The sequence below is a fragment of the Tamandua tetradactyla genome, chromosome 7, assembly GCF_023851605.1.
Source record: "Tamandua tetradactyla isolate mTamTet1 chromosome 7, mTamTet1.pri, whole genome shotgun sequence".
NCBI classification, from domain to species: domain Eukaryota; kingdom Metazoa; phylum Chordata; class Mammalia; order Pilosa; family Myrmecophagidae; genus Tamandua; species Tamandua tetradactyla.
Genome location: NC_135333.1, coordinates 4,407,976 through 4,428,149, shown reverse-complemented (window position 1 = coordinate 4,428,149; position 20,174 = coordinate 4,407,976). Strand labels below are relative to the sequence as shown.

The following is a 20,174-nucleotide window of genomic DNA, read 5'->3' as shown; positions in this document are numbered from 1 at the left end:
TCAGATAAAGCTGAACTGAATGTCAAAGAACAGATAGACAACAAATTCATCCAGCAAGAAAACCCTAGGTAAAAGAAGTGAAAGCAATCTCCAGAATAAACTAATTAAGGTAATTAAATGCCTAGTACCAGCAAAAAATGACAAATCACACTAGTAAAATTGAAGATATGGCCCAGTCAAAGGAACAAACCAATAATTCAAATGATATACAGGGGCTGAAACATTTAATTCAGAATGTTCAAACAGACATGGAAAACCTCATCAAAAACCAAATCAATGAATTGGTTTATAAAGAAGGCAAGGAATGAACAAAAAGAAGAAATTGAAAGTCTGTAAAAACAAATCACAGAACTTATGCGAATGAAAGACACAGTAGAAGAGATGAAAAAAAACAATGGAAACCTATGATGGTAGATTTCGAGAGGCAGAACATAGGATTTCTGAACTGGAGGATGGAACATTTGAAATCTGACAAGAAAAAGAAAATATAGGGAAAAGAATGGAAAAATATGAGCAGGGACTCAGGGAATTGAAGGGCAATATGAAGTGCATGAATATACATGTTGTGGGTGTCCCAGAAGGAGAAGAGAATGGAAAAGGAGGAGAAAAACTAATGGAGGAAATTTTCACTGAAAATTTCCCAACTCTTATGAAAGACTTAAAATTTCAGATCTAAGAAGTGCAGTGTACCCCAAAAAGAATAGATCCAAACAGACATACTCCAAGACATTTACTAATCAGAATGTCAGAGGTCAAAGAGAAAGAGAGAATCTTGAAAGCAGCAAGAGAAAAGCAAACCATCACATACAAGGGAAGCCAAATAAGACTATGCATAGATCTCTCAACAGAAACCATGGAGGCATTAAGACAGTGGGATGATATATTTAAACTATTAAAAGAGAAAAACTGCCAGCCAAGAATTCTATATCCAGCAAAATTGTCCTTCAAAAATGAGGGAGAAATTAAAACATTTTCAGACAAAAAATCACTGAGAGAATTTGTGACCAAAAGTCCAGCTCTGCAAGAAATACTAAAGGGAGCACTAGAGACAGATACGAAGACAGAAGAGAGAGGTGTGGAGAAGAGTGTAGAAAGGAAGACTATGAGTAAAGGTAAAAAGAAGGAAAATTAGATATGACATATAAAATCCAGAAGGCAAAATAGTAGAAGAAAGTACTACCCGTGCAGTAATAACACAATGTTAATGGATTAAACTCTCCAGTCAAAAGACATAGTCTGGTAGAATGGATTAAAAAAACAGGACCCATCTATAGGCTGTCTCTACTCAAAGGACATGAGGGCAGGGACACAAATGGACATTTACACACCAGTGTTTATAGCAGCATTATTTACAATTACCAGGAGATGGAAGCAGCCAAAATGCCCATCAATAGATGGTTGGCTGAACAAACTGTGACATTTACATAAGATGGAATATTATGCAGCTGTAAGACAGAATAAAGTTATGAAGTATGTAACAACATGAATGGACCTTAAGGACATTATGCTGAGTGTGATTAGCCAAAACCAAAAGGACAAATATTGTATGGTCTCACTGATATGAACTGACATTAGTGAATTTACTTGGAATATTTCGTTGGTAACAGAGACCATCAGGAGATAGAAATAGGGTAAGATATTGGGTAATTGGAGCTGAAGGGATACAGATTGTGCAACAGGACTGAATATAAAACTCAGAAATGGACAGCACAATATTACCTAACTGTAATACAATTATGCTAAAACACTGAATGAAGCTGCATATGAGAATGATAGAGGGAGGAGGGCTGGGGCATAAATGAAATCACAAAGAAAGATAGACAATAAAGATTGAGATGGTATAATCTAGGAATGCCTAGAGTGTACAATGATAGTGACTAAATGTACAAATTTAAAAAATGTTTTTGCACGAGGAAGAACAAAAGAATGCCATTACTGCAGTGTGCTGAAAATAGATGGTAACTAATATTTTAAAATTTCAACTTATGTGTGAGACTAAAGCAAAAAATGTTTATTCGGTACAAATTTATACTTTGACTAGTGCATCTCCTAGTATAACTTATGTAGATAGTTGGTTGAACACCTTAAGTACATGGAACTTTGTATAGGACATGAGATTTTGTTGGTTTGTCCAGGTGATGCCCTGATGAATCCCAGAGTGATTTGATCAGTGAATGGAAAAGTATTTGCAAAGGAATGGTGAGAACAGGGGAAAACTCAACTTCCCCAAGTTGAATTCTTGATATTCTCACAAGCAGTGTAGGCAACCAGAGCTATAGGCTGAGCCCCCAGTCTTGGGGTTTGTTCATATGAAACTTAACCCCACAGGGGATAGGTCAAGCCTACTTAAAATTAGGTCTAAGAGTCACCCATAGGAGAACCTCTTTTTGTTGCTCAGATGTGGCCTCTCTCTCCAGCCAACACAGCAAGCAAACTGACCACTCTCCCCCTGTCTACATGGGACATGACTCCCAGGGGTGTGGACCTTCCTGGCAATGTGAGACAGAAATGAATGAGCTGAGACTCAGCATCAAGGGATTGAGAAAAACTCTAGAATGAGCTGAGACCCAGCATCAAGGGATTGAGAAAACCTTCTTGACCAAAAGGGGGAAGAGTGAAATGAGACAAAGTGTCAATGGCTGAGAGATTCCAAACAAAGTCAAGAGGTTATCCTGGAGGTTATTCTCACGCATTAAGTAGATATCACCTTGTTAACCAAGATGTAATGGAGAGGCTGGAGGGAACTGCCTGAAAATGTAGAGCTGTGTTCCAGTAGCCATGTTTCTTGATAATGATTGAATAATGATAGCTTTCTCAATGTGACTGTGTGATTGTGAAAACCTTGTGTCTGATGCTCCTTTTATCTACCTTATCAACAGACGAGTAGAACATATGGAATAAAAATAAATAATAGGGGGAACAAATGTTAAAATAAATTTAGTTTAAAATGCTGGTGATAAATGAAAGCGAGGGGTAAGGGGTATGGTATGTATAATCTTTTTTTTTCTCTGTTATCATTTTATTTGTTTTTCTGTTGTCTTTTTATTTCTTTTTCTGAACTGATGCAAATGTTCTAAGAAGTGATGAATATGCAACTATGTGATGATATTGAGAATTACTGATTATATATGTAGAATGGAATGATATGTTAATGTTTTTGTTTGTCCTTAATTTTTTAAATTAATAAATAAATAAATTTTTAAAAAAAGGGTAGAAATAGGGTCTTAAAATATACCTATTTATGGGGCTATTCTGCCCAGGCCCTGAGAGCCCCACATTGAGGGCATTCCACAGATTCCTAACAAATGTAAAAGGGTTAGGTGACCAGAGGAACTGCTATTTCCTCTGAGGGATAAACATTTGAATTTCCTTCAGGAGATTTTTAAGCCCCCCTTTTATTATTATTATTATCACTATGGCAAAGAGCTCCTTCTATAGTATGACTTTCTGTGGAGATATAAAAGCGGGTCAAAATCAGATAAGCAGGTACAATTAAGGTCTAATATGCTGGTGTGGTGGGTTGAATTGTGTATACCAATTTGGACACATTTTTGATCTTGGTCCCCATTGGACCCATCGTAACAAGGCTCTCTTCCGGATGTTACTTCAAGTTAAGGTGTGGCCCGATTGAATCATACTGGGTTTTAATCTGGACCCCTGGAGCCCTGGATAGGCAGAGGGAGATTGAGACATGGAGAGAGAAAGCTACGGGAAGAAGCTGCAAGTCAAGGGAGCCAGGAGGAGAAAGGAAGGGCAATGCCATGTGCACTGTCATGTGACAGAAAAGCCAAGGACCTGGGATCACCGGCAGCTGGCCCAGAATGCCACAGTCTTTGGGGGAGAAAGCATCATCTTGCTGAAGCTGTGATTTTGGACTTCTAGCCTCAAAACCGGGAGCCAATAAATTTCTATTGTTTAAGCCAATCAATCCATTGTATAGTACTTGTTTTAGCAGTCAGGAAACTAATACAGCATGTCCTGCCCTCACCATCAGAGAGAGAAAGTGCTTGAGAGTTCCCTCGAGCCCTAAGTTCTTAGTGAACCCATCTGGGCTTGTGGCTCTCTCTAAGCTCACACTTCTCTAACCTCAAGCAGTACTTGCTCCTGTGAGTGCGATTGCTAAATACTATTGCTGTGTAGTAGGTTTATGGGTATTAAAACATTTTCTACAGTATTTTTTTTCAATAAAAAAGGCCTGAGTTAAAATTTGTAGCACATTAAATTGCAACCACATAACAACCTCATTTACTAAGATTTTAACAACTCCAAACTTTGATAACTTGGAGAAAATTTACCTGAGTTAAAAGAGCTTCTCTGTTTTCTCTCTATTTCATGGTCTTATAAAGGGTTCCATTAAGGGGAATAAGACCCACCTGGAGCATGCCTCAACTGCACTGTCCTAATCAAGAGCTCCCACCCAGAATAGGTTTGCACTCAGAGGGATTAGCTTTAAAAACATGATCTTTTCTGGGATCCATAAAACTTCCAAACCACCACAGATAGTTAACTGAGTTCTCCTTCTTGTGGCTTGCTTATCACAGATGTCCTTAGGGTTTTCAGGATCATTGTAGAGGCTTTGCACATGGTGGCAATTTGTGAAATCTGGCTGAGAATAGTTTAAGAGTAATCTCTAGAATATCCCTCCCCGTGACTCCACTTGAAATCTCTTATCCACAGAAACTCTATTTTTATTTCTTTTAACACTGTGGATCATCCCAGTACTAGAAATCTGTTTGGGGTGGGTGGGTGGATGGTATTCTTTCTGGAAAAAAAAAATATCTTAAAGTTTTTAAAAAATTTTGGGGTGGGCCATGGTGACTCAGCAGGCAGAGTTCTCGCCTGCCATGCCGGAGACCCGGGTTTGATTCCCGGTGCCTGCCCATGCAAAATAAGAAGAAAAGAAAAAATTTTTCCCCTTTCTTTTTCCTGGCCAACCTGGGTGTATAATGTTCTGGGCGGAGCACAGACAGTGATGTCCTTTTCATTTTACACACTTTACTTTCATAGTCTTTATGCCCAATAGGAGAATGACGTTCACAGGAAAATCTGCTCTAGTGTCGAGCTTCCCAGCTTTTCCCTGTGATGGCTCACAAAGGAAAGGATATTGGTTTCACTCTTGGGGACAACCTGGAGGGGTTTGGAACCCAGACAGGGCTGTTCAGGACTGGAGGCGATTGGCCCCTGGGTCCCTGCTGCCCCGGCACCTGTGAGGGGGCTGGGAAGACCCTGCCTCACTGCCTGCACCCGACCCACCGGCTGGGGAGCTCTCTCCCCTGACAAGTGCTTCTGCAGGGTTTGGCTGAGTGAATGTGGTGTGTTGTCGCCTCGCAGCCCCTGGCCGCAGCGGGCTGGAACAGTGACAGACCTGTCGCCTGAGCTGGGTAAATGGAATTCTCTATCAGACCAAGATCCGGTCAGGACTACGGAAAGTAGTCAGTCAGCTGTAGGTGCCGAGCTGCAAGAGCATGTCGATTTAGGGACCGAGGCTGTCGCCTCGGGGCAGCCACGAGAGCTCAGCTGTGAACCCAGCTGAGCAAGTGGGTCTGAAAAGACAGGGGAGAAGGAAGCCACAGGCAGAGCGGGACAGGGAGAGGGAAAGGTGGAAGGGGACAGAAAAGCTGCCTCAAGACTTGTATTTTCTGCGTGCTGGCTGATCATCTTGCGTTTTACTTTTGTGCAATTCAACTCCGTCATCAAAAAAAAAGAATTTCCTTCACTTGTGCTGGTTTTAGTGGGTTTCCATTCCTTGAAGATACAGGTAGGTCCATGCCGTGAAAGAAGAAATCAGAACATTCTGAGGCCATATTAGAACTGGGAAAATGAAACCAGGATAGCAGTAAAATAACAGAAAGTCACTGAAGTTTTTCTTTTTAAATATTTTATTAATCTGTTTGGCCAAACAGGTAATGGAATCTGAGAATAATAATTTGCTAAAAAGTTCAGGCCATGAGTGCCCCTTTCCCCCATGAAACAAAAGACCCCATGGTTACAGAATGCACCATTGGATTATGACAACATTTCAAAATAATATTTCCCATTTTGTATGTAACAATGTAAACTTCAAAAATAGTAAACTCTAATCCCCTTGTCCCTCTTCATAGATCTATCACAGATAGAATTTTCTGGCAGACCTAAAGTGTGTAAGTAAACAGCCTGGTGCTTAAAAGTTTCATTAAAAAGGTTTACAGATTCAGTAAATAAATTTTCGATCTTGATCATGAAGTAAAAGCAACCAGCAACTCACCTCCTGATCGCTCACCATAAACACTTATGTTACATGACGAACTGAGTCTCCATATAAACTGGCCATCAACTTTGTCATTTTTATACACACGCGCGCACACACACACACAAATATATATATATATTATTTGTTTCTAAAGATTTCTACAGGTAAATTATAAGACGGCGCCGGTGACTTATAATGTCACCTCGCTTCACATAGATAAAGACAAAAATTCTGTAGAAGGCACTGAAATCTCTCTTGCATGATCTTTACAGACACGTGAGACCAAGCCAACGAGAGCCTGGAGTTATCTGTCCTTTCCTATTCCCGGGTGCAAGGCCTGTCCCCTCCAATTGCTATCCCCAGATTAGTTAGATGGTTTTTGATATCCATTATTCTTTTCTGCTTCACCTCTTCACATCCCATCCATAATCACGATTAACTTACACCTATCTTTTGGTTCACTGGAATTCCTTAAAATGAAGAGTACAGCTCTGGTAAAAAACAAAATATCACCTACCAGAGCTGAAAAATAATCACAGTGTGCAATGTAATTTTCGGTTGCTAAGATTCACAACGTTTGCCCTGGCTTGTCAAAAATGTCTGTCATCCAAAACAATCTATGCAAGGATAATTTTAACATACTTTACATTCATTTAAAAAGAGCTGAGAGGTTCTGTCTTTTCTGCTCTTTCCTACTGAAGTGGTACCCTTAAGTGAAAGGTCTGATGTGGGAAAAGTGCAAGCAAATTGGACATGCCAATAAATACCGTGTAACTTACCGCAGATTACCAAAACTGTACAGGTATATACACCTTACCAAACTTGGGTTCCTCCTGTCAGAAAAAGACCTCCAAATCACTGACATGAGGGAATCAGCACAGAGCTCTAGAGAAATGGCATTAGCGGGCGAAGGAAGGGCGCGCTCTTCTGTTCTTGGTTTGCAGTCCTGAGCTTAGGTCTGCACTGCCCTCCGCGGTTTCCTCCTTCTTCCTCACTTTGAGGCGGGTGAGCAGCTTGATCAGCCAAACATCCCACTCCTCTGGCAGCAGCAGCAGGAGGAAGCCCAGGCCGATGATGATGATGGCAATCACCCGGACTCCATTGAAGACTATCTTACTGGTGTAGTGATCGACCACTGCGTGAGACAGAGACTCAGGTTACTGAAAGGGAGGGTCCTATCAGCAGCGCTCACAGAGACGACGAGTGCCATTTACAGCATGGCGGGGCCTCAAGCGTCCTTCTCTGCCTGACGGGATAGTGGTCTTCTCTGACCACAGAATCTTCCTCAGTATGATTTTGCCTGATGGGATAGTGGTCTTCTCTGACCACAGAATCTTCCTTAGTATGATTTTGCCTGATGGGATAGTGGTCTTCTCTGACCACAGAATCTTCCTCAGTATGATTTTGCCTGATGGGATAGTGGTCTTCTCTGACCACAGAATCTTCCTCAGTATGATTTTGTTCCAGGTGGGCTAGGGTTGTCTCTGGTTAATTACCCTTTGTTTATCAAGCCTCTCTTGGTATGAGCCCTTGCATTTTGTATTTCACTTTCCAAAAGTGAAATGGCATCTTAGTTTAAACCTTGATTTGTGTGAGAGAAAAAATAAATGAACGGCAGTTTGAATACATGTATATAGAGAAAGAAATATACCAAAGTTTAATTGTGGCCAACTCTTGGTGGCAGGATAATGAAAAATGTTATTGCTGTCTTTATATTTTTGGTACTTTTCACATTTTCTATGATGAAATTCTATTTCTGTAATTTGAAAACATTATTTTACAATATATGTATACATATGTTTTGTCGACTCAGTTTGAACTACTTCTTTAAAGATAATACACATAAACTCTCGTCCTGCCGCAGGGCATTTGAAACGTAAGGCTCTGTGCCACCTATGCCAGTACCATCTATTAAAGCTTATTAAACCCCCCCTGGGGTGCATGGCTCGGTCTTGAGTCACATCAGGTGGGGGAACAAAATGAGAAGTAAGACTAAAGCCAGTTAATAAAAATCCAGATCATCATTCTCCTAATAGTCAAAAGATCAAAGCCTTGTGAGGTTCAGGTTTTCGTCTTTGTTTTTTCTTGCTTTCTCTCTTTTAAAATCAAGCCAAACAAAACAAATTTGGATCCTATCTTCTGCGCACGAGAGAAACAGACTGCATTTATTTTAAAGTCAGCAAACAGAAGGTTTGCTGACTTTAAAGCACGACATTTTTGAAAACGTCAAAAACTTTTTGCAAGACAACTGTCTAACAATCCTCCACAGGCAGAGGTTGTTTTTCTACCTAGTCTGTGTGTTGGCTCTGTCACATTCCCCGCCCCCCCCCCCCCCGCCCCCCATCTCCCTCAGCCTCCTTCTGTCTCCCTCCTTCCTTTCCTCTCCCTGCAATTCATAGTTTTCACCTCCTTTAAAGGTTGGCCAAGAAAGAGTAAGAGGGATAAAAGTTAAACTTGGGGAAATAAAAACCACTTTAATAATGTGTCAAGGGAAGGAATCATATTCGATTTTCGGTTGGAGGCGAGAAGCAGAGAGCTCTGCTAATGAACTAAATGGTCATAGCAGAATTCTCGCCTCTGGGCTCTCTCTCTAGTGCAGGTCATGTAACCTGCCAGCTGACTATCCCCATCTGATTTAACAAAATGGGTTGACAATATTAAAAATTAAAGTGTTTCTGAATTATCATGGGCTAAAAGAGGCACATTAATTCCATAAAAGGGCTACTAACAACAGATAAGTAATAAGAAACGAGTCTGATCATTTCATCTCTCAAACACCTGGCTCTATGAAATGATCAAAGTAAATTTCTATGTCAGAACTATCCGTAATATGCCTTCTAGCAATAAGAGCCTCATGTAACTACAAATAAAGCACACAGTAACATTTAGAGGGAGTATGTTTGATAAGTTACTTTTCAGAATAGACTCTTTGCAAGCTGGGCCCTTGTACAATTTTCCCAACTTATAGGCAGTGAATCCTAAGCTCCAGCAGCTTGGGTATACACGACACTATTTATTATCTGTTCCCCACTCAGCTCTGTGAAGCAGCCCCTTACGCATCAGAGCCCAGCAGCATAATGAGTTGCAATCATTTCATTCCAGACAGAATGAGAACCGTGTCCAGCCTTCATTTTGCAGCTTTCCAATTGACGGGGTTCACAGGTTTTAAAAGCTTGCAGCCTCTGGAAATGGATGGGTTGAAGGACTTTTTTTACCAGCTCCCCAGGAGTTCAGATGCTTTATGCATTTTGAACTCCTGTCTGCTAATTTTTTTCCTTTGGTTCTCAAATCAGCTGAGGCAGAGAGGGTAGGTGCCTCATCATTTTTAGGGGAGATGAGCTAAGGCCCAGAAAGGGGGTGAGTTGAGACCCTGGTCTATGCAGTGGGCAGACCGGTGCTGGTCCTGAGCCCAGCTGCCCACTCCCGGTCCAGCCTCCTTTTCCCTCCTTGCCTCTCCAGCAGAAATTCTTCTACTGGGACAGAGTCTAGAGCTGTGAGAGACCTAAAAGACAATGTGGGGTACGTGGGGCAGGAAACCACAGCATGTGGACAGGCGTAAGAAAACTGGGAAGCTGTTCTGACTGTGTCTCTAGGCCTATTTAACACCACATTTAACAGGATAAGGTTTGACGTTTCTGGGAAGCCAATCCTCTAATGACCTGCAAGTGGGAAGATCCAGGCACTGGGAGTATTTGGAGGAAGCTGTGTCAGGGACAAGGGGGGCTTCCGAGCTGCTGGGAGGTGAGGACGTGAGTGCTTTGGAAAGAAATGATTCTCAGGATCCTTCCCGGGCTGGGAATAGGTTGGACAGGAGAGACTGGGTGTGAGGCAGGGGAATTCTGGGGAGAACACCCAAAATTCACACCAGAATCCATTTCCAGAATGAACCAGGAAAAAACAGGAGAGGAGATGAAGAATGGCAAGCTTTTGGAAGAGCCTGTCAACTGTGTGTGTTGACAACAAGCAGAAAACAAAGTAAGGTCGCCAGGAACTAGGCAAATAGCTCTCTTTGAAGGTGGAGAGGAAAATAATGTTCACGGTTTCTCAGTTTGTGAACATTTTTCTATGTCACACCTTAGAATGCACTGAGAAAAGTTTTCCCTCTGAAAGTCACTTATAAAAATTAAATATTTTTCTCCCTTTCATAGTTTTCTACATTTGCTAATAATACTAATGCTCTCCATTTCTGATCCCCACACCAATTAGAACTGAGACTGCTCTAGGCTTTCTGTAACTTGGTGTGGTAAGTGAAAATCAATCCAGTAAGAAGAAAATATTGCATATGTAACACACATCAACATTTTACTTAAATGCTTTCTTCCTCGCAGAAGGTTATGTAAGGATGCACTCTGTACCAGGCATAGCAAGAATACGTATGAGTGTTTATGTGACAGTGTGTGTGTATATTTTTATTTTCTTTACAGACAGATATAGGAAGCCATTTAAGATTACCTGCATTCACAGGAACACTGAGGACAATTCCAAGGGACATCAGGGTGGGATAGGTAACAGCGATTCCAAAATTTAGTACAATATTGAATGCTGAAAAAAGAATCAAGAAAATGGTTGGCATTCTTTCCATCTGAATATATCGTCCTTAAGTTATTGATGAGTGGACCTACTTTTTCCCTCTTCACTCGGTTATAGGATGGGTTAGAGAAACAGGACTCTGTGACCCCAATTTCTCTCATGAGCCTGGAGTTATCTGAATGATAATTCCCTTTTGCTTTGATTAAGCAATTTGGGGCTCCTCCAAGGGCTCCAGGGCTTGGAGATTAGGGATCAACACCTGGGCATTCAGCCCCATCTCTTTCCTGAGCTTTGGCAAAGGGAAAATTCAGAAAAGGTAACCGGTGAGAAGGCACTAGAAAAGGGAACTGGGGCCAGCTGACTAGTTTTGCTTTTCTCTCTTACTAGTGGCGATTCTGGGATGACTCTATGAATAACACGGTTATTCTGACATGGTTTTATTTTTTTTAAAGACTAAAACTGGTGAAGTACTTTCCTGGTTGCTTTTCTGCCTAGCTCTAGCCTTCGATCTTTGAGCTCACCAAAGTGCCCTGCCAGAAGGGACGGCAGTGACAATGACATTAACAGTGATGATCATTGATAATATTTATTGAACACTGACATTTATCAGGTGATGCTCTTTGAGCTCCCCAGGTATTAATTTATCATCCCCTCCCCAGCCCTATAAGGAATGGGCACCAGGGGCTATTAGTTTACTGTTCAGAGAGCCATGAACAATTATTGCCACTAGAGTGACTGTAGTTAGAATTCCTAATGGCATCGTTATTGAGGCTTTATTTTGCCTAATACAAGGATGTGGGAAAGTGGAGGTGGGGTGTGTAAGCGTGCACGCGTGTGAGTGTGCGTGTGAGTGTTGGGTGGTGGAGTAGGTTGGAACGACTATAAACACTGCACAGACTCTGCACTGTCCATCATTGTCTTCTGGGGATTCCAATACAGTGGCTGCCACTTACTCAATAAGAGAACAGAAAATCCACAAAGATTTCCCCATGGAATGTCATCGAAAGAGCTCCAGAACTCCACTTTGGTAAAGTAGAGAATGACAGGAATACAGGTGATGAAGAGGATATTAAACACACCCAAAATGGACAAAAATAAGGCAGCTTCTCCAAACTTAGCACTGCCGAGGAGAAGCTTGAACAAAACCTGCAAGAAAAAACAGATTGGTAGGGGATGGAGTTTTACCTCAGGCTTCAACTTTCTAACGAGCTAAGCAGAATACATTTGATGAAGCTGGGGTCGGATCACAGAACTAAAACCATATTACACGCAAATTTGACCTTATTAGGCTTTCAGTGAAGGGGCCATGTGATTTCACTTACATGCATCTGTACACATATTCAAATCTAAGTAACACCACGACGGAGAGTTACTCTCTGGCTATTTGGGGGCAGGTTCAGTAATCAGGGTTTTCACACCATGCTTTCCCTGCCTGTGTTATTTTTATGATATCATATGAGGGAGGCTGAAAATGAGGAAACCATATAAATAAGAAATGTCTGCCATGATGACACATGCATCTCGAGGATCTCTAAAACTGATTGCTGACCTTGTGCAACACAGTTTGAAAACCATTGTCCCCAAAGAATAAAAGGCACTGGCTGCAAAGCCATTTTATACACATAGAAGTTGGAGGGCTTATAATTCATCTCTGCTCCATTCCACCACCCCTCTTTGGGAAACGGCAAGGGTTTTAGTGTACTGCCCCCTAATATTATTTTTTGCACCTGTTCTTGCAAGCTTTTGGAAGGCCAGGAGGAGAGGACAAAAGGGGATGTTCAGGAATCTGAACTCAAAGATGCACAAGGTCCCAGTTTGTGTTTGGTGAACTGTCGCCAGTTCTGGAGCTGGGCTCTAATTTGAGTCTTTGCATTTCTTCCTGTTCTAATTTTCCTGCTCCCTTCTTTTTCAGCTATTTCACAATGCTTTTGGGTCTTTCCTGACATATGTTCAAGAAATATGGTAAGGGAAATGAATAGCTTTTGGTCTTCTATTTATTAGTGCTTATGAACAAAAATTAGGTAGTAGAGGAAATGGAAACTTAATTCTAAATCAGAATATCTGTGTTCATTGTGGATTGCATTTCTTTATGCTCTCTGCTCCTCATAGGGCACAGCTAATTGAGGATAGTAGAGTGTCTGTGTGGCCCTTTAATATTTTCTGCATTTGGACAGTGGATTTGAAATCTCAAAATGGTACCTGTGCATTGAATCCCCTTAGTGAAATGTGTCCATCACTCTCTCCTCTATCTCCTTCTCTCTCTCTGGTAGTGACTGCAGGGAGTTAATGTGGTATAAGAAGGAACGGTTATTTCACTTTCCAAATCCATAAAATATGTTACTTTCTGAGATGGAAAAATTCATTTTCTTATAGCTTTTTATGGTACTTAATTTTCCATTGTCCTTATGTCTGAATCCATGAAGGATCAATAAATCTCAAAGCTAAAATCTTATTTCTCATTGAATCCTCCAGGTCTGTCTCCGAACTCAGATTTAAAGACCAGAAAAGTTTTTCACTCTCTACTTTGGATCTAAGGAGAAGGAGTAAGAAAGAGCGGGGAGAGGAGGGCACAGAGCATCCATGGGGTACTGAGTAGGGGAGAAAACTGTGTGAAGGGCCAGGGTGTGGGAATAAAACTTGGTTTCATCTGGACCTGCAGTTGGGTTTCAATGGTTCCCAATGCTTTTTTGTCAAAAATATTTTCTAATCACCATATTATAGTAATTATGCTTGTATTTGTTCAGTCTGCAGACAATGCTTGAAACACGTAGATTCAACACAGTATTGGGTCACAAATACAGTGCAATAAATCATTTAAACCGCAAAGCTGCACCAGATAGTCCTATCTTCATGTTCAATCTGGTAGGAAATTATATGACCCAACACTGAGCCAGCCAGTCATTTAGGGCCCCCTAATCCTTCTCCAGATCCCTGCCAAACAGTTAAATCACTCATCTGACTCTGCTAATCCAGCACTCAACCCACTTGAGCTGATATGCTGCAAACATATGGCCACTGATGGAAAAATCCTGAGCGTCAAAGCCAAGAGCAGCTGCGTGCTTTGGCACTGCCCTTGGCAGAAGTCTCCCAATCTGCCTCATGCACACTGACAGCAGCTGCTCCCAGGCACCTATCAAAGGCTTCCCAGAAGAAATGGACCACCCTTGCTGAGACTTGCTGTTGCTGCCACAGAAAGTCAGGCCCAGCTCAGAGAGCTTGCTCCCCATGTGCTTACCTTATAGAGGGCAGACATGGATGCCGACCCCACCACCAGGGCTATGCCGATCACGGAGTGGCTGTGGAACCCGTCTGCGTAGGTCATCATCACGATGCCAGCAATGGCGAGGATGGCTGCCACGATCTGGACGGGAGGATGGAAAAATAGTGGTCAGGAGAGCAGTGGGGAGGTGGAGGAGCTAAGCACATGACAATGAGCTAGAAATGCTCTTACAAGTTCGATTTTCTGAGGGGCAAGTGGGGCCTTCTTTTCAGTGCATTGGAAAACAATGGGCAAAGGCTGGCCCTGTCTAAATTTTTGTTGCCATGTAAGATGGGGTGCTGAGCAAAGTTTGGGCAGGACCTAAGAACCTAAAACAGGTGATAGCATAAGTAGAGGTGTGGCTTAGCAGCAGAGAGGAAACTGGTGGCTAATTGTGATTCCTGGGGTTATAATTCCCAATCACAGGTTGTTTGGTCATGACAAGGCCTGGTAGACAATCCCAGAACCTGGAAAAGATCTTAGCTCTTTCCCAAGCTTCTGAAAATACCTCAAATGATCTTACTTTTATATTTCATATTCCAATAGGGAAGGTACAATGCAGACAGCAGGCCTTGTCCCCATTTTACACATCAGCACTATGACAGCCAGGTCTACAAATACCACCTTACACTTGAAATTCAGTTCCTTTCCTTACTTGCTGCAGGGCGCTCTCCCCATGGTCCCATCCTTAATCCTGTTCTTGAGCACATGCAGACTTCTTAGAGTGAATGGAAGCTCCAGGGAGATGTACCCATTCTTACTGAACAAAGTAAAATTGTCAGAATAAACCAAGGCTACACAACCTGGGATAATATTCCCCAAATGCATTGACCCAGAAGACGATAAGAACTATTCTGTGGGTAGTTATAGGGCTACGTAAATGTGACTTGAGGTAGGAAGTGGGGAGAGGGTGTTGTCAGTAGAACATGGGGGAGGCAAATCCTATGTATGCAAAGCTCTTGGATTAATAAGAATTTTGTCCTTCTTACAGATCATTCAAAATTGACTTCAGCTACCTATAAGGATATCAAACAGCTAATAACACTTACTGAGAAGTCACTGTACAAGTGTTTTCTATGTATATTTCTCATGCCTTCCTCAAAAGAGAGTATCATTTCCCTTATTTTATAGATGTGAAAACTTATGTTCAGAGTAGTTAAGTAATTCGCCCAAGGTCACACAGCTGACATGTGGCAAAGAAAGGACATAAATTTTAGGAATGTCTTATTGCAAAGTCAGTGCTTATATATATATAAACAGTGCTTATTATGATTCACACAATAAGCTACTCTTATTTTTTAAACTGAGGCTTCCTTAAAGGCTTACACTCAAATTTTCTGGTTAGTACAGATAATGTGGTTGAAGGTCACACAATATGTCTGAGTTATATACTGCTTCTAGTGTATATCTCATGCACTGTTTTCATGTAATGATACATCTGTCCATAATGCAGAACCCCTTGAGGGCGCGAGCGATTGTCATGTACTAAACACCAGGCCCTGATTTGTCTTCTTTGTTCTTTCTCATTTAGAAATTCACTTTTAGTCAGCTGTATCATTCTGCATATATATATATATGTGTGTTTATTTCATATTCAAGTGGTATGTGTACTGTATACAACGCTTCATTAAGAGAAAGACACAGAGACAGCAAGACAGTAGGCAATTTTTTTTCCAGAAACAAAAGGAAGTAGAAAAATGACAAACCGGGCAGGGAAAGGGGATGGTTTCTGCTGAAGATGACAAACAGAATACAAGATACTGCTTGGAAACAGTTCAACCTAGCTAGGTATCAGAGGTAAATAGCTGGAAAAACATAAAAGGAAGGGAGGGAGAAGGAGAGAGAAGAAAATAGCTGAATTTCAAATGATCTGCTGCATCTCCAAAGGTGCTGAGTCTTTTAAAACTTAGATCAGGGATGGTCCAACGGTGGCAGCAGAGTTCTCGCCTGCCATGACGGAGAGCTAGTTTGATTCCCGGTGCCTGCCCATGCAAAAAACAAACAAACAAACAAAAAACCCGAAAAAACAACTTATGGCAGAAGTTTGAGGCAATGAAGGAGAGCAAGGGGTTATTTTTTTCTGAAGACTTACAGGGCAGATTTCCACTTTCTCTCTCTTCTCTAGTGATATTAAATATTAAGTAGACAAAAGCTTTAGCCTGAGCTGTGCTGAGCAGAAGAGCTGGGGGGAGGGGCTAGAAAGAGAGAGCTTAAATTGCCCACAACCCTTTCTGTAAGCCAAGGAGATAAACACTCGAGTAACCAGGACCCTATGAGCATCCGCTGACAGGCAGTGGCCAGGGGTCAGCGAGTCCCTCATGCACATCTCTGGGTCTCCCTCTCTTAGGTGGTCCTACCCACGAGTCACAGGAACAACTGCCCACATGTGCACAACAGGAGCCCTGCAGGGACCCCAGCCCTGCACCTGGGACCCTGTCCGAGAGGTACCGGGTGACCAGCAGCCTCCCACCTCATCCTCCACTCCGCCGCCTTCACCCAGTGTGTTTTCCACCTTTTCCTTGGAAATATCCGTAATAGCAGAACGCAACTGAAATATACCTTGGGGGCTTAGGGACACAGCCCCAAAAGTCCTTCTTCAAGGTTGAAATTCCTTTGGAGATTCCAATTCTATCTTTAAAAAATATGTGCATATTTTACGTTTTACAAATTTTGCCCTGAACTAGAACCAACAATCGGGAAGTTTGGCCACGCTGATCCCATGGGTTCTGCACCCTACACCTTATACGCCGAGGTGTCCCTGGGGTGAGAATGCTTAGTCTGAGTATGAAATCAAGACAAAGAATTTTCCTTCTCTCCAGGTCCCTTTCTCACACGGCCCTACCCTGCCCTTCCCAATGTACCCCCTTAAATTGTTCTAAAACAAGGTTTCTGGTAACTTGGGGATTCAGTCCCCTGAATGACAAAGACCCTGTGTCCAAGGTGAGAGCTGCCATCTCTACTTCCTCTGGGAGTCCATTAGCTGGAAATGAAGAAGAAAACTAGGTGTGGGGCTCGGCTGCCACCTCATCTCTTAATGGAGTCCGCCCTGGCGGGGTGGGCCACGGTCATGGCCCGCCCAGCTCTCAGGACCCTCAATCCAGAGACACAGCAACTCAGGCTGTGGTTACAGACATGACTCTGACCCCCAGGACGATGCGCTCCCCATCAGGTGACAGGTCAGGAGGGAAGCCTGCGAAACCCTTAGGCATGAAAGAGAACATCAGGAGGGCTGAGCTCAGTATACCTAAGACTCATCACCTTTTAGCCTAGGGGTGTTCCTGACGCTTGCTAAAACGGGGATGGGCCCTGTGTCTTCTGCCCAATAGAATCCCTTGTGATACAATTAAGATTTTGACAGTCTTGAGCAATTTTGAAGAAGGGAAAGAACCGGCTAATTTTTAAATATATATATATTTCCCACTCCTGCACTGCTCCTAGACTCAAAGAACACTGGAGTTTGGAGGGAATTTAGAGATCACCTATTCACCTCTTTGTCGTTTCAGAGAAGCGGAAGGGGGTCCCAGGCTGTGAGGTCAGGCCCCAGTGCTGTGTGCTCCACCTGCGTGCTCAGGTTGGAGGGGACAAGCCCCCCCAAAGAAAAGGGACTCAGGATCAGAAAGTTGCAGTTACCCTTTAGGAATGTCTTCCCTATTAAAGCACTGAAATCATTGAACGTGTTGAAAAATCAGTAGATAGGTGATTGTTATGGGAAATGATCTTGGAAAAAGTACATGCTCCCCAGGAGGGTGCTGCCGAGATCACCCCTTGGATGAGCTCTTAGCTTAAATTCCTGCTCCTTAGTAAATCCATGCCCCACAACCCCCTAGGTGTGAGCTGAGGTTAACCCCACCCAGCCAGCCCTTTCTCCACCCAACTGCTGGCCATAGCTGAGGCGCTTCTGCTGTAGGAAGGGCTGTACTGGGTGCCCTCAGATCTCCACTTGCTCTCATTCCTCTGCTCCCTTTACTGCACCAATTTACCTCACTGACAGTGCAAACAAAAGAGCTGGTGCTGCTCCATCAATTCCTTCGGTTGAGAAGGGATAATAATAAGAACATGGAAAGAGATAATGTTTATTGAGTTTTATGTGCCAGGCATGCATCATTTTATTTTGTTCTTGCAACTGTTCTCTAAGGTAGGTACTAATAGTCTGTTCATTTCAAAAATGAGATAAATAAGGTTCAGAGAGGTTAAGTAACTTGTTCAAGGTCCAACAGATAATAAGAGTGGAACCAAGAAGCAAATCTCAGGTACTTGAATATAGAATAGAGGACTAGAATCCCTGAGCCTGGAAGGCCAGGACAAATATAAAAAGCACACATAAAGAAAGTCGAAAGGTAAAACAAGACCCACCTTGGGCTCCTTTCAGACAACCCCATAGCACCTCACCCTCTGATACCAGCAGTGGCTGGCATCTCCCAAGCATTCATTAAAAGATACGTTTGCCTCCTTTGAATCTGTCTGGCATGACCTGGACCTGTTGGTGCTTTCCAGGAACCACAACCCTTGTGATCTGAGTCTTAACACAAGTACTCTATGCAACCTGTTACACAAGCACAATGCTTAGGTTCTGCCACGCTCTTTATATCTGTGCTGCTCTCAAGCTTGCACGTTCAGCCCTCCAGGACAGGAAACAATGTCAGCTCCCTCCAATTGTCGAGAATTATCCAGAGTAAGACACTAGCTAACTCAGCTGTCTAAGAGAAATCTGAGACATCCCAGGTCCCACCAATTAGAGATTATCTTGGACTTAAATTTCCTTCTATTTAAGGGGAAATATTCAATCACTCTGGAAAGTTGTTGGTGTCTCACAGATTTTGCTGCTGCTCTGAAGGCTTGAAGATGAGAAGATGAAAGTCCATCACCATTTGCCATGGGATGAGCTTAGATTATGCACTTCTGAGATTCATGATTATCAGAGAGACCCACAGCTGTACCGTTCTCTACAGACCATACAGGGCTATCACCAACACGGGCTCCTCAGAGCCTCACTTGGTGCCAGCCCAGCGTGGGAAGCCTTCACACAATCTTGGTTCAGTATTCGGTGGAGCTGGGCGTGTGGTGAATATGGTGAATTATATCAGAGTCTAGGGATGCTAGGGGTAAAAGAAACCCTCTTATCCATTTACAGCAACAAAGAAAAAGTTCTGAAAGTGCCATGTTGCGTTGCTCTTTATGATTCTAAGCATACGTCAAGTTTTTCGTACCTCTGTCTCATAACTTCAACAAATTTCTGTTTTCTTCTGCTTTGAGATGCAGAATTAGCTTTGAAGCTTCTCTTCACAGTAACAGGGTCTCATTTGGAATTTGCTTGGGACATTGGGTCCAACATCTGAATTGTGCAAAAAACGCCATGAGTTCTCTTGGTTTTTTACATCAAAATAAAGGGCATGAATCGGTGGTGATGAAATAAAGGGTAAGATATCGTGTCTTCCAGGTCAAGTCAGGCAGGCTGTTGGACAGACTACTGCTGGAAGTACCTGCGTCTCTTGCAGAGATGTATTAGATCATTTATTTGCTGAAAGCTTTTCTGGGTGGTAGCACAGAGAGTGAGTTTTTATTCCAAAATTAACACTGTCTCAAAACAAATTTCCCCCCTACAGCAAGCTAAAAATACTAGTCAGCGCTTGACTCATTTCTCCACTGTTGTTAGAGTAACTAGGGGGGCAGGAATCCACAATTAGGATGATGTCATTGTTCTCAGGACAGTGAGAAAAGGGCACAGGAGAGACCCCGGAGTTTGCCCCCGACTAGTTGACAGTTTGGGTCTGGATCTAATGGGTTTGCCCATCAAAAAGGATCTTAGGCCAATGTGGTCTGAGGATAGCAGGAAAAATAATGCACTGTGATTACAAAACAAGAGAACTAACTGCATGTCAGAATCCGCATTTGGCCTTGACTGTGGCCTGGGGATGGAGACGCAGTAGCAGCTCCTGGACACCAGAGGGAGCCCTGCAGAAGCCACTAGGGTTTGGTCCCTGCCAAATGGCACCATTTCCCTCTATTCAGGGCAGGTCCCTCTACATTTCAGTTTGTATTTGATAGTTCATTTGCCATATTTCATACAACTACTATGAACACTAGCTAAATCTGACTAGGATAGTATGTATTTTACTAAGTTCTTGGTTGTAATAATGAGAGATCATTTAAGGGATA

The 20,174-nt window shown here is 42.5% G+C and overlaps 1 protein-coding gene across 1 annotated transcript in view; it reads right to left on the bottom strand.

Annotated features, from left to right (window-relative positions):
* Positions 1-5,895: 5,895 nt before the first annotated feature.
* SLC35F3 (solute carrier family 35 member F3) overlaps positions 5,896-20,174 on the bottom strand; it is a 135,641-nt gene continuing 121,362 nt past the window's right edge. The window contains exons 4-7 of the mRNA XM_077167804.1: positions 13,995-14,120; positions 11,713-11,905; positions 10,682-10,771; positions 5,896-7,364 (exon numbers count right to left, since the gene is read on the bottom strand). Of these exons, the coding sequence (XP_077023919.1) occupies positions 7,129-7,364; positions 10,682-10,771; positions 11,713-11,905; positions 13,995-14,120 (645 nt within the window). The 3' untranslated portion in view covers positions 5,896-7,128. The remainder of the gene's footprint in view (positions 7,365-10,681; positions 10,772-11,712; positions 11,906-13,994; positions 14,121-20,174) is intronic.